Below are 14,667 nucleotides of genomic sequence, written 5' to 3'. Positions count from 1 at the left end.
CCCCCCCCCCCTTCACCCATCTCCTCCCTCAATGTCTCCTTGCTCCCCAACTAAACCTTGTTATTACCGTAAGTTATGGCAGGAAAGACCGCAACTCGGTTATTCAAGGCCCATTTCCATTTACGGTTGTTTCAATTTATTAAACAGTTGTCCTTTGAATTCCACAAGACAAAGGAAAAATACCCCTGATTTCCACCAACTGTGGAATCGCTGCAGATGGGCTCCGCTGCGTGTCGGCTCCGCTGCGTGTCGGCTCCATGCTCCGCCCTCCTTCACTACCCACCAGGTGCGGATTTGTTGCGGAACGGCTGCGACCATGACTGACATCTGAAGTCACAAGGACCCACGAGATCTCAAACATTTGTGTATGATCACGCGATATAACAGGATGTAGTTTTTATAAACAGAACCACAAAACCTCTGACCTGTTAACTTCAGGCCTGTCTCCGCCCATTATGACATTTTCATGGTGTAGTGCTGGGAAATATGATCCGCCATGAGCATGGTGTATTTTATTTTGAAAATCAACCGGATGTTTTATTTTGTTTTTCTGTGCCCAACTTCCTGTCCGCACAATCTGCCCTGTGCTGAATTGCGGCGGAGCTCTCCGGCATCCGGTAAATAGAAGCTCTGCTTATCTGTTTCAAAGGGCTGCAGATCGCCAGATCTGGGACGGAGTCAGAACGCAGCTGTTCCGCAGTCAGTGAAAATACACACATTGACTTTAATGGAAACCTAATGACTCCGCCGCCGTCACGGAGTGGATCCTCGGCTGTTCTGCAGTTGGTGGAAATCAGGGGGCAACTGGCTCACTGACTCAAATGTGATATTGAAAAGTAAGGAGGGGGATAACTGAAAATCTGTTGAGCTGATAAATGCTGCATTGGAGAAGTTTGAGCAATGATCTGTGTGGAATATCTTCTGTACAGTATGCATTCAGGGTCTGACAATGCAGAAACCAGAAGGCTTTAGAGCGATGGGAACTAACTCAACGGTAAAGTAATTAACAGAAGGCCGTTCAGTCAGAGACTGTGATTTAAAGGCCTGAAAAAGGTGTAGAAATGAGCTCATATGCTCTCAGTAAATCCTCTTGCTCTCTGCAGGGCTCACAGTTTAACAAAGACACAAGCCTGTTTTCTTTTTCTCTATGTACTGATTAAAAATAGCACACATATTATGTGCTGCCACAATCTACATCCACAAACCTATTCTCCACCCCCACCTAATGTTGGTCCCATTCTCCTTTGCTGTCAAATATCACCTTGAGTTTCTAACAGGCAACTGCAAGTCTTTCAATCATGTACAACTTCTGGGTTTTGTGTGTGTGTGACTGATCACATTCACATATATTCAGTATTAAATTTTCCTGTGTTTCAGCCTGACATAGTGGAGACTTTGGTATCTTGACTAGAATTTAAGATAAACCTTCTGTGGGGTAGTTTGAGGTCCAATTCCCCTGAGGTCTTTTAAGTTTGAAGAGGTTAAGTATGACCCTCCCACAGCAGACTGAGAATTATTAGCCTGCAGAATGCTTGCAAAACAGAACCTGTCATAGACCATTTAGATTCTCAGACAAACACATGGAGGAATTCCAGCTCGTGGCTTCTGATCAACCAGCAAGATTTAACTTGAGCTGATTGTTATGGAACGGCAGTGGTGGTTGGACCCAAACAAAGACGTGACACACGGGAAATACGTTTAACTGATTTAATAAAGATAAATACAATTAATAGTGAAATGGGATGTCATGTCCAGGGAATCCAGTGTTGGGTGCAGTGAGCTGGGTGCCCAGCGAATCAATGTCTTTTGTTTGTGGAGTCGACCATGTGGTAATGGTGGCCTCCAGAGTCCAACAAACAATTTCCACACGTGGCAAAATTCTTTGCATCCAGGGAGAAGCAGGCAGGCAAGCAGGCAGGGGTAACAGGAAGCTTGAGCACAAGCAAGTAAGGCAGACTGCAACAGGAGAAAACACAGACAACATTAGCCACACAAGCTAGAACACCAGGAAACAGAAACACCAGAATTACACAGGGAGCCAGGAGTTACAACTGTACCGCGGTAGTAGACTGTACGATCTGGCCACGAGTAGATCACACAGCCGGCCTTAAGTACTGCTGGGGATGATTAGGGAATGAGCTTCGCCTCTTGCAACCTGCAAAATAAGCCACGCACACAACCCACAGACAGAGCAGGGGAGAGAAACATGAGGGATTCAGTTCAATTCAATTTTATTTACAGTATAAATTCATAACAACAGTTATCTCAAGACACTTTACAGATACAGTAGACCCCAAATAGGGAAATCACAAATAGGGAAACAAACAACGCATACAAATGGGGAGAGGAAGGGCCGTCATGTTGGCATCATGACACTAAGGGAGAACTATCAGAGAGTAGAGAGCTTTCATGGAGGCCGAAATATAGGGTCAGCCAAAGCAGAGGTTGGCATAATAACTGATTTGTAATTAATTTGCCTTTTATCTCTGTTTTTGGTCCACCAACTCCTGAGGAAAATATCTGGCTCTGTAGCTGCTAGCTGATCCACTTTGTTCAGCAGCTAGTCGCTAACCATGTCTGTCTGCCATTGGTGCTGGGTAGGTGGCATTTAAGAGCTTTTTGCTCTAAAACAGCAAAAGCAATGCTGTAACAACCATGACAGTGAACCATTACAGGACAGAGCCTAAAAAAACACTTCAAGTTCCCCACAGGCTACAGATGCCTATTGTATTTCACTACAGATACTTGTTTTCTGGAACTGAACTGAACCGTCTCTCTATTCCAAAATATGGTACTGATTGAGTTTTAAACAGAAAAATAAATGAGCATTAATGTGTTTCTCTGAGTTGTTGTGCCCTTTGTAAGTCAACCCCACAGGCTCCTCTGTGATGACAGCCCACTGACAGAGACACAGAGAACCATTCATCCTCTTTCTAAGCAGAATGTCACTTTTGTGGCTTTCCAAAGTTTCAAAAACCACAGACTTGTCAAAGGAAGGCGATTATGATTATGGTCTCCTCTTTTATGTTCACTTGTAATTATCTTAAGCTGGTTACGTAAAGGGTTAGATGGGCTTGCTATTGGGCCTTCTGTGGTGAGCTACAATTGGGATCTAGAATTACATCAAGTGATGCTTTGGGAAAAGGATTTAATCTTCTTAGACTGTTAACAAGTACTTTTTTCATTTCCTGATCTGTTTAATTGTGTCTAGTTACAACTATAAAACATACAACACACAACAAACTTCACACTTTACAACTTGGTCTGTAATCATTTAGTTTTACAGTAAATACAACAGTAACTTCTCATTAAATTAGCCAGTCATTCCTCATTCATTCTTCACTCTTTAATAAAGTTACTTACCAGTATCTAATCATTAATGCTCGACTCACAGTTAATCAGTAACTACTCATTAACTAATCTGTTGTTCCTCAGTTGTTCCATAGTAACTACCTCCATTTTTGTGTACCTTATTTTAAAGTGTTACCGGTCTTATGAAGATTAAAATCTCATAGTCAAGAGAGGTCTGGGCAAGAACACAGCATAAAAACAGTGTGGCAACAACTAAAAAAGGAAACATAAAGTCAAGACATAAGAAAACTGTCACATTTTTGGTTTTTGAGCCAATACCAAGTAAACACAGGGCCAGAATGATCAAGAACATTACTAATGCCAATGCTTATTTTTTAAGAGCGGCTCCATGTATTATGATATATGAGGCAAATTGACCATTAATAGGTTTCTTTTTAATACATTTGCATTACCACCAAACAATAAGCATCTATTTTTAACATTCTCTTTTAAATTGATTAATCAGATGCTTTTAAAACATGGTAACATGTGATAAGACAGTTTCTAATGGTAATATATAACGGAAAGTAAAGTAAATGAGCACCTGTCTATGGGCATAAACTAATGCTCTGTACAGGAGGAAACAACAATATATGACACAAGAGAACTACCAAAAACAAATAAATAGATCTAAAATCTGCTAAATATAGGATGAATGAGATCCTGTGCTTATTTTAGTCCTTCTTCTCTTGACGTTGGCAGTTCAAATGTAAGAACAGTTAATTTTGTGACAGGGATATTTGATCAAATGGAGGATGGACAGCACTACAAAAAGTGCAGAGTGCAGCAAAAGGCCCTCTTTGTGAACTGAATGGTCTGTGTCACTGAGTGGCAAGGACGATCTTCTCTTTGTCAAACTCCCTCCTAAATCACGCGCCACACCAGAGCAAGGTTGATTAACACCTGCTTTCAATTAGGTGTCTTTCTCATAAAGCGCTGGTTGGAACCAGAAAAAAATAGGGCTCACGCCTCGTCACGTCGAAGATGTTCCTGAATTAGAAAGCTATTAAATCAGAGGAGCAGACGCACGGCATTGCGAGGGGCATCGTTTGTCTTCATTTGAGCGGGCCCTCCATGATCATCTCCACAGGGGCGGCTAATTGAAAAAGGGTTTCAGAAATGCGATTGTTAGCAGCGATAATAATTTATTACTCTCAGCTTGTGGAGTCCAGGGAGCCATTTGTATTCATTAATGTAAATTCAAATTATGTTTGCGATTAAAATGTGACTTTGACAGGCAGAGGGGCCTCAGACAGGGACAGGCACTGATGAGACCATTGCTCCGGGTCACTGCCTCCCACATTCGCCTCCTACTAAGTACGTGGCGGAGAAGCCTTCTTTGCCTCACCACCATCAATCTGTGTCTGATTCAAGTTGAGACGTTAGCCTTGATGGAACTCTACTTAGGCTTGCTCTGAGAACACTTAGTAAGCTAATTAACCTACCTTCTATAATACAACACCAATCAAATGCAGAATAAGACACGGGTGCTACCCAGTAAAGAGTCTTCTCTTTTCTCTTTTATTTAGCCGGCAGTCACTGTTATCAGCAGGTTATTGTTTGTCATGCCTGACTTATATTGACCAAGCTTTTCTCTAAATGTCAGGCAGTGATTTCTTTGACATCCAAGAGATGGCAGTTAAGTAGGTCAGTGTCATTGTGATGAACATCAACCATGGCGGGTCACTGACTGGGCTGCTCCTCCACTTGCCCGCCTGTCACAAACTACTGAGCCAGAGGAGGCAAAAGGAGCTGAGTGCTCCTTTATTGAAGCCTGATAAATTACAAATAAAAGCTGTCACCACGTAAAGTGAGGAACTTTATCAGATATACACCGCCAAAGGTCATATTTTATTGACCTGACAGGTTGCTGGCGGGGGCCTGCTGGAAAAGGTGACAAGGCTGGAGCAAAGGCTGATAGTTAAGGGCTGTTTGTGTTGGATATGGAAATGTCAAACTTTTAAGAAAGACCAGCTTACATTTTTGAAAGCTTTTTTTTCTTTGCTTTTTAATGAACTCGAGCCACATGTAAATGTTTTATGTAAGTACAGATTTAGTCCCCCTCTGCAGAAGTGATGGTGCAGATCATATTTATTCATTTATGTGGGAATGAAACTATGTATTTAACAAGGTAATGTCCAAAACATTACCTATTTCTTATACAGTATAATGCACTTCATTTACTGTCCATCATTGTATTTAATATAAAAACGTATGCACCTACAAATTCAAGCAATCAAACAAAAAAGTCCACGGCATGCGTTGGTATGGAGATGTGAATGAGTAAATGAGGGAGTGATTTTGAACAAAGCCCATACAACAAAGCTATATTACAATGCCTCATGAAGTCATAGCCATTAATGCCTATATGCTTTTTTTTTATAAATTGGTGGGGACACCAAATGGGGAGATGGGGTTGAGACGTCTGACTGTTATTACATTAGAATACCTTTTTTAGAGGTAAAAATCCTTCACAAAGAAATAGCAGTATTCATTAGAAGCTGTGCTGATCTACTGCATGATTAAGTTTTTCAATGAAACCTTTAAAAGCTGTGTGTTAAGGTGCCTCAGATCAGCCTATGTACACAACAACTTTCTATGATTCTACTCTGAGACATCCTTAGCTGACATGGGGCCCACAGAGAGGCATACATCCGCCCCTGAAGCTCGGCGGCATGAAAACAGATTTCCCCTCTCAATTACGCATGAATCACACACTTTAAAACGTCATACATTTCTATGCACACATGGGAAACATGCAAACACACATACACACAACCACACTGTACACACACTCTACACACACACACACTGTATACCTGTGGAAAATCTCAAAGTTTCCTACTGACCCTGGTCCACACTTGACATGGGGACTGGAACACCAGCTTACATCAATGGCGCTTTTCTCTCAGGTGGAGGGAAACCTCATTCACACACACACAGTACATGCACAGAAACACACTCATAGGGCAACCCCCCTCACACACTCCCACGCTCCAGCCTCTGTAAATGTCAGACCGTGGGAGAGAGGGTTTATCTTGGAGCCCTATGGTATTTTTACACCTTTCGTTACTGCCTGTCTTACACACACACACACACACACACACACACACACACACACACACACACACACACACACACACACACTGAAGTCTTCCACTGCCCACCAATTAAGTACAAACCTTGGCCTTGGTGTGCTACCTCAATGTGCACAACACAAAAATGACAAAACAATATAGTAAAAGTTTAAAAAAAGTTTATTGAGATTTACATTTAGTTTATCATCTTCCGCGAAAGGCAAGCCACATCTGTATTCAACATCTACGTACTGTCTTGTCACTGCTCACAAGCTGTGACTTGGGATTTTTGGCCACTGTGGCACGGAAAACGCCCTCTGAGAGGAAGAATCATCCATCCACTGGACTTGGTGTCATCGTCCATCCACTGGACCTGGTCTCATCATCCATCCACTGGACTTGGTCTCATCGTCCATCCACTGGACACACCCCTTTTACGTTTGGTCCTCTGGACCCCATCCAGAGCCTGACACAATATTTGGTATGTTCAGGTCCCTGCCGATGGGTTTCGCCCTTTGGGCGTCCCACCATCTAATCCTGAAAAGAGAAACACAATTACAACAAGTACAGGGTTTCTAAATCCCTCTTCTCAACTGTAATCAGTCTGAAGTGCATCTATTTTGTCTCTGTCTCTCCAAAAGTGTGCTCCTCTTACGTGTCTTTTGTAAAACAGGATGTAGGAGGTTTTTTCCCGCTGGCCACACACAGATCCACCGCTTGTTTCAGTGACCTCTGCGTCATTGTAGGTGAACCAGCGGTCAGTTGGGTCCTTCTGTCCCACATCTGGATCAACCCCGTCACAGATGTAGTGTCCTAACAGGAGAGGAAGCATTGTTTAGTACATATAAAAGTCAAGAAAGATTTACATTTATCTTGGACTCGAAAAGCACATGCATGAGAAATGATGTTTTACAGTTAATAATTAGTATTTTGTTTACAGTGACCAAAAATAGCAGAATGTAAGACAGTTGTTGTCAAACAAAGAAACAAATATTCTTCTTGATTTATGAAGTATAAATAAAATAAAATAATTAATTATCTTACCACTTCTTGCTGTTGGGGAGATGTGGTTGATGGTGCTGACCAGACTGTAGCAGCACCCAGCCTGAGAAAAAAAACACAGAGAGTCAGTGTGCACAGTCCACACATATACTCACATCAACCCCAGTCTGATGTTTTTGTTTGCTATCACGTCAATTAGTTGTTCTTTACCTGGTTGGAGGACACCACCAGCTCTCTTTGCAGGACAATGGGGTCATGGACCTTTGTAATCTGGAAGGATGGAGTGAAGTTGAAGCGCTTTAGATGCAAGACCAGCACTCTGTAGACAGAAAGAAACAATGAAAGAATATGGTGTTACAAATTCTTTCTATTGGGGTTTTCTATGTTAAATCAATCACTAAAACAATCACTCCTTTGGGTCAGTGAAACCCAGTTCTATACCACTGGGTTAACCAGTATCATCACTGAGCACTGTAAACAACAGTTTAGTCAATTGTGATGGATGTGATGTCACTCACTTTGGCAGGGTCAGAAATGACGAACACTGGCCTGACGTGGTAGCACCACACTCGCAGTTGTACTCCAACTCTTTCTCCTGCAGAACAGCACAGGACCAACATGCCTTCAATTCTATACTGGATTTACATGCATGACGGCAAAACAACACATGCTGACACAAGCAGTGGTGGTCCGATAGAAATGTGTCAGTGTTTTCTACATCACGTGATCACAACATCTCAGTCGGTTCTAGTGGGAATGAATGAGGGGAGGTGTTTACCATCAGGTAAAGCTGAAGCATCTGTTCCATGGTTCCGCCTCCAGGTACCAGGTCCAGGGAGAGGTTTGTAAATTCCTCCTCTCTACTGGATCCTACAACGCACCTACACATTGAAAGGACAATACAGTTGTAATTGTACGGCTGTGTGTGTGTGTGTGTGTGTGTGTGTGTGTGTGTGTGTGTGTGTGTGTGTGTGTGTGTGTGTGTGTGTGTGCGTGTGTGTGTGTGGAGCGCATGCATATGTGCATGCATGCACGTGTGTGTGGGTTGTGTGCAACTGTGTAATTGTACCTCTTGCAGGTCCTGGTGTTAACCATTTTAAACACCATGTGATCTTCCACTGGACAGCTGTAAGATCTGCCCAGGCTGGCTGCCATCATCTGAAGCCGTGGGCTCAAAGATCTTATCTGCTCCAGCATGGAGGTGAGGAATTCATGAGCATCCTGCAGATAGGCACAATCATACAAATGTATATACAGTGGGGAAACTATCAAATAGGGTTGAAAACAACAAACCATAAAACCTGATTACTCACCTTCTGGTGAAGATCCCAGAACACTGGAGACCAAATCGTCATCTTGAATGCATTGAGGAGGCGAATTTTATGGCTTGCATCGCCAGAGAAGTGAGACACTTTGATGGCCATAAATGATCTGGAGAGTGGGTAAAAGGGGTCAGAGGCATTGACTCTACCATTAAGATTTGGGTGTTCAGGGTACAACTTATAAATAAAATTAGTGGTTGTGTCTGAGACGTGCTGTACCTCACAAGTGCAGCCTCGGGGATCAACCTCCAGACCTCCTCCTGACGACTGATGGCTTTAACAAAATCCTTCAGTGTCAGGAGGCTCTGCAGGCAGGAGTTTAAATAGCATATCTGTGTTGGGTTGGGGAACCTGGCGTATAGACAAGACAAGCACATGTCAATATCATCAGTTCTTCAATGGCATGTTCTCTCATTTTCTCCCAGGAGCTCTGTTTTACTTTTATTTGATGAATACAGCCATGTTTTTGTGTGTGTATTATGACGTACTCACCCAAGATACTTGATCAGCTGCTGTCTGAGTGTCTTAGGGGTGGAGAGGGCACATTCTATCTGTTTTTTGGGCACAGCCGGAAGGAGTGACATGTTTTCCTCTTCCTCTGTGAGGCCTTTAAACTCCACCTCCATGTCCAGGTGGGAGGTGGTGGAGTGGCTTTCCACCTTCGGGCTCTCCACCTTCGGGCTCTGCCATTCCGGGCTCTGCCGTTCCGGGCTCTGTACATTTGGCCTCTGCTCTTCAGGAGCTGGTGCGACCTGATTTCTTTTCTATTGGAGTACACAAATTACACAATTTTCTATTAAATCACACAAAGACAATCCACTTATAAAAGTCTGGTTCAATGAGTGCGGCACTTTGTGTCAAACATACCCTGCAACAGTGCCACCACTGAAACTTGGGAGCCTTTTTTGACTCAGTGGTTTTGTTGTTTTGTGAGGTGACGACACTGGTGACAAAAAAAAACACTGTTATCTTATTGGGAACTTAATGTATTACAAGAGAGAAAACACAAATAGATAAATCAGCCTGAATTGACTGTCAGGTAAAGGTAAAAAAAACAGTGTTGTGTTAAGACACTGTTTTTTACTCATAAGAACAAAGAAATGTAGAAAAGAGGAGTGTCTTACCTTTGCTTTTTCTTTTGGTGGTGGAAACAAAAAAATGACAATTAGAATAAACAATGTCAAACATCTTTGGTGACGTTTACAACTTGAAAGTCCAAATATGATTCCTACAAACAACTAAAATCTGCTTAATGTAAAGCCGTGACACATTCCAACACGCATACCAGGGAGCGACCGAAGAGTCGATACCTCCACGGTGTCCCTTCATCCTTGTTGTTGGTGGCAGCATCAGGAATATCAAGGACAGAGACACTGGTGATGAAAAGAAACACATTTATTGTTTTGTGTACTCCTGCTCAGAAAAAATCCTGAATAATTTACAGGGACCATTTTAAGAAATCAATCTCTCTCTACTTGGTGGCTTCAGCATTGTACCAACTAAAACCTGTTTTAAGTCTTTCAAATTGAGTCCAACTCAAATCTCAAGACTCTCACAGTCTTAAAGACGAGTCCAAGATGATTCTAAAGTCCTAAGCACATTTGCAGTCATAATGCAGATCTTTCAGATATGTGAATGCAACAACATGATGGCTGTGCTAATAGTGTTTTTATATAGATGAGACCAACTTTCAGAGCATTTTGAGCACTTTCAGCAAAGATCAAGCCTACTGGTTTATAGGACTAATGAACACACAATGTGTATAGCTATGAAATCTGCCATCTGCAATACTTGTTTAGTGTTATTGCTGCAAAATGTACAACTGAGTCACTTGTCATGTCTGACAGGAGACCAGATCAGCTGTCCAGTCTCAGGTGGACAGCTCTGGTGCCAACAGGACCAGGATAGAGGTGTGTGTCTTTTGACATTGTGCACAAACACGGTCTTCTCTCAGCACTTTGCGTGAAATCCTCCACCAAAATGAACAAGGAAGCTAATCAACCTGACCATGGCTATGAAGTATTAGTCAGGGCAACACTGTATATACATATACACCACATGTCCTTACCTTCTCTGAGAGCCACTTGTCAGTACATCTACAGTTGTTGATTTCTGTAAAGATTAAAGAAGAATAAAAAAAGATAAAAATTGATGGAAACATAATGTATCTACACAAATGATATAAACTGACTTCACAGAAAGTATCTCACTGTGAACTTGAAAGTTGAAAAGTCAAGGTCAAATTAACAGCCGAAAAATTATATAAAATGTGCTGTACATCTAGAAAACAGACCTTTTTGCAACAGGACGACCAACAAAAACGAAACATCTTTGAAAGAAAAATCGTTGTAATTCTTAACTCTCAAGTTAAACGGGACTGAGACTGACAGTAAACTGCTTGTATCTGGCAGGTTTGGTCTGCAAAATCAGGTCAAAACAATTCTATGATAGATAACAATTCTAGAGATTACTTCTAAAATACCATTCTAAAGATCTGTTCTATAGATCAGTTCTAAAAAGTATGACATCATGAAACATGTTTGTGTTTAAATAAGGTGTGTGACCCAAACTACATATAGGTAAAGTTCAAATCAAAACAAAATGAAACAATTCAATTTACCTTTAGAAAACACCAATTACAACCTGCTGCATTTGGTATTTGTGATGGGGCAACATTAATCACATTTTTCTCAGGTCCTTAGCTATTCCGTACAGGGGTCACGTATAGTAAAGTCCTTTACTTGAAGTTACATTAATTAAATTTTGGATGATAGGGGGCAGAAAGACACTCACCACATACACACCAGAAGTACTATGTCAGCGGCCTGTAAGCACGACTGGCGTCCATCTGCTTATTCCACGGTGGCTCCAGGCTCTGTTACACAATTTCTGTCTTCAGAAGCAGCTGTTCTATCAGCAGCAGAGAGGACAGCTAGGAGACAAACTGTCTTCACCAGGCTGAGGAACATCAGAAATGGACTTGAGGAGTGTAGATAGAGGAAACATAAGAAGATTGCAGGAAGAAAAGTTCCTTGTTTTTATTTAAACGCATTTTTTTATTCCCTCCAATAGTAGACCCCACAGTTGAAATATTCAAGGTGGAAACAACCCATGAGAATTACTGGGAATTAATGGGTAGTCAATGGAATTAACGGGGAATAACAGGAATCAAATGGAAATATATGGGTTACTTGCTCAGGCTGCAGAAACAGCCTTGCACTACATAAGTTAAAAGCACACATAATCTATTTATTTGCCAAATAAAGCCTCTAATTTGTCAAATAATGTGAAATGTGAAATGTGTCATGTGTCGAGTAAGCTAGCTTGCAATTAACTAATGGGGAAATGGCACTTTGAAAGTTCAAGCCAACAATGTGGGCTGTGTGCCAACTTAAAGTGAATAACTCATTTATTTTAAATTAAAAAATGAATAGAAACAAATAAATTAAAACATTATTGAATAAATTAATACATGAATTAAACTCAATTAGCATAGTCAATCAAGCTACATCTCACAACACCTAGCCCAACTAGCAAAAACACTAAACGTGTTAAGTTATAAACTGTGTAGCTACTTTTCTTTAGGCTACTATCTGCTGGTTAGCTAAAATCTTGTAAAAAACATAAAATATATTTTTCTCCAGTAACATGATCAACGCGTTATGTTAGTCATTTGGTCCGGACGGCAGCAGTGCAGTAATGTGGGCTACACACGCGATGGTAGAATGCACTGTGCATTCAGAAGGTTGTAATTTTACTGAATTCCTACTTAATGAAATGCTGCTCAATTAATTAGGCATACTTCAACATGCCATAAGACATAAGACTGTTTTTTGTGTGTATTTTTCACCACAAAAAGTTTACTATTAAAAGGTATGATTTGTGTAGGCCTAACCAATTCCCATGCTTAACTTCCCTTGGAAACATACCAACACAAATTACAACGAAGAAGCAATGCAGCAGTGGGGCAGGAAGTTTAACTTCAACTGCAGTGGATGTTTCACAGCAGTTGTAGTAGTTGTGGTTGTTTGTGGGAAATCTGAATGTATACTACAACATTAAATAACCTGACACTAAAACAAAACAATAAAGCAACATTTAGCTACTGATTTGGATGTTAAGTAGCATTTTCATTTGCTGTAGCATGTTCCAGTGCACTGGCAGCTGTTGTTTGTTTCTCCAACACATTCAAAACGGCTATGTGTGTGCTGCAAAAACGGCGGTGGCTGGCAGAGATAGGGCAGACGGGGGCCACTACAATGCCTGTCTCCCTCCCTGCTGTTCTACCCAGGAGCCTAAACTACTAATGGCCCCCTAATGTATAAATACCATTCTGGAGACATTAGTCACACTTTCTCTCTTTCTCTGACACACACAGACATGTATGCACATTCACACTCAGAGAGGCAGGTCTGTGTGTGTGCGTGTGTGTGTGTGTGTGTGTGTGTGTGTGTGTGTGTGTGTGTGTGTGTGTGTGTGTGTGTGTGTGTGTGTGTGTGTGTGTGTGTGTGTGTGTGTGTGTGTAAGCATTAGTCACAGTGGCAGCCCTTCCTATGGTTGGATTGCAGTTGAGGGCCAAGGCCAGGGGCTGAGGGTCTAAATTCTCCTGCACAAACAATGCATGTCAAAGAGGCCCGTCAGAGGCATTCTTTTAGGACGGGAAGATGTTGTTTAGAGCACAAAGAGAGGGCAGCAGGACCGTGCCAGAGACTGGCGAGGATAGAGATGTGTGTATCTTGAAGCGCAGGTTGCTGTTGTAATGTGTGTGTTTTCCGTGAGTGCATGCATGCCGTTCTGGTGAATAAATGTCCAGTGGGTTGAGTGAACAGAGCAGGTGCTGACAGTTATACATGTAAAGAATAGAATTGGAAAACAGGTTTACTTTGAAGCTGTGTGTGGATGCAGGAGAGCTTCTTTTTTCTTTATATTTCTGATGTTGTCACTAGAAACCACAAGCAGGGGAAAACAAAAGCTTCTCCAATACCCGGGGATTTGATGACAGCTAAATATCTTCATTCTAACATGAGGCATTACGGATGCAAATTGCTATTTAGGTGCATGTGGGCAGGAACAGTGAAGATCATCAATTCTTATTTGAAGCATCATTTATCACAGCTGTATGAAGACTGTATGAGCAGTCATTAATCACTGTATGTTGAGTAAAACTGTGTACAAAAATGAAAATGTGTGTATGTTGTTTTTTGTGTGTGTGCGTGCGTGCGTGCATGCGTGCGTGGGTGGGAGGCTGTGTGTGGGTGCATGAGTGTGACCTTACCCTAACATTCTGACATTTTCCCACACAAATCAAGGAAGCTATGAGCTGACAACCAAAAACACTTTGATAAAGTCATTATCTTCCTTACGCTACGTACCTGATCAATCAAATGTTCTTCACAGTCAGTTGAGGCACAGATTTGTGCTTGTTAAAGAGCCATAAGAAAAGATAGTCAATGTTGGTGGGAAACATTAAATTAGACATATATATACATAAGTAGCCTGGCTTGTCATGATTTTCAAATATAAACATCAGAGTAAACACAGTGGAAAAGTGAAAATGGCGATCAGCTACAACCTGTAGCTACGATCCCAATCACGTGGACATCTCTACTTCAGAAGGGGCACAGAGGCAAGCGGAGGAAATTGAACACGACTGCGACATCTCTGCTGGGTGTCCTGCTGGCCTGTGTTCAGGCAACGGATGGTGAGCTGGGTGGCCTCCGCTGGTTTCCAGTGGCATGTTGGGAATTGTGGTGTCCTTTCGCCGAAAACTGGCGGGCTCCTGGAGTGCCACCAGCTCCATTCAACTGGTTGACCGGTATGGCAATCTGACGACCACATTCTGCTTTATGATGAATCATGAACAAGTTTGAGGAGCTGATTAATGTAAATTAAATTGATTGATTGATTGATTGATT

At 41.8% G+C, this 14,667-nt stretch overlaps 1 protein-coding gene across 1 annotated transcript; it reads right to left on the bottom strand.

Annotated features, from left to right (window-relative positions):
* Positions 1 to 8,157: 8,157 nt before the first annotated feature.
* LOC116705476 (ubiquitin carboxyl-terminal hydrolase 37) lies at positions 8,158 to 11,167 on the bottom strand. Its single transcript, XM_032541678.1, has 10 exons — positions 11,046 to 11,167; positions 10,821 to 10,864; positions 10,038 to 10,125; positions 9,877 to 9,887; positions 9,620 to 9,695; positions 9,245 to 9,516; positions 8,972 to 9,103; positions 8,744 to 8,861; positions 8,500 to 8,651; positions 8,158 to 8,311 (listed from the first exon to the last, which is right to left on the bottom strand). Exons 1-10 carry the CDS (start codon positions 11,079 to 11,081, stop codon positions 8,158 to 8,160), a joined length of 1,083 nt encoding a protein of 360 aa, XP_032397569.1. The 5' UTR covers positions 11,082 to 11,167.
* Between the last annotated feature and the right edge of the window lie 3,500 nt (positions 11,168 to 14,667).

Source organism: Etheostoma spectabile, chromosome 17 (assembly GCF_008692095.1).
Source record: "Etheostoma spectabile isolate EspeVRDwgs_2016 chromosome 17, UIUC_Espe_1.0, whole genome shotgun sequence".
Taxonomy (NCBI): domain Eukaryota; kingdom Metazoa; phylum Chordata; class Actinopteri; order Perciformes; family Percidae; genus Etheostoma; species Etheostoma spectabile.
This window is presented reverse-complemented; position numbering and strand designations above follow the sequence as displayed.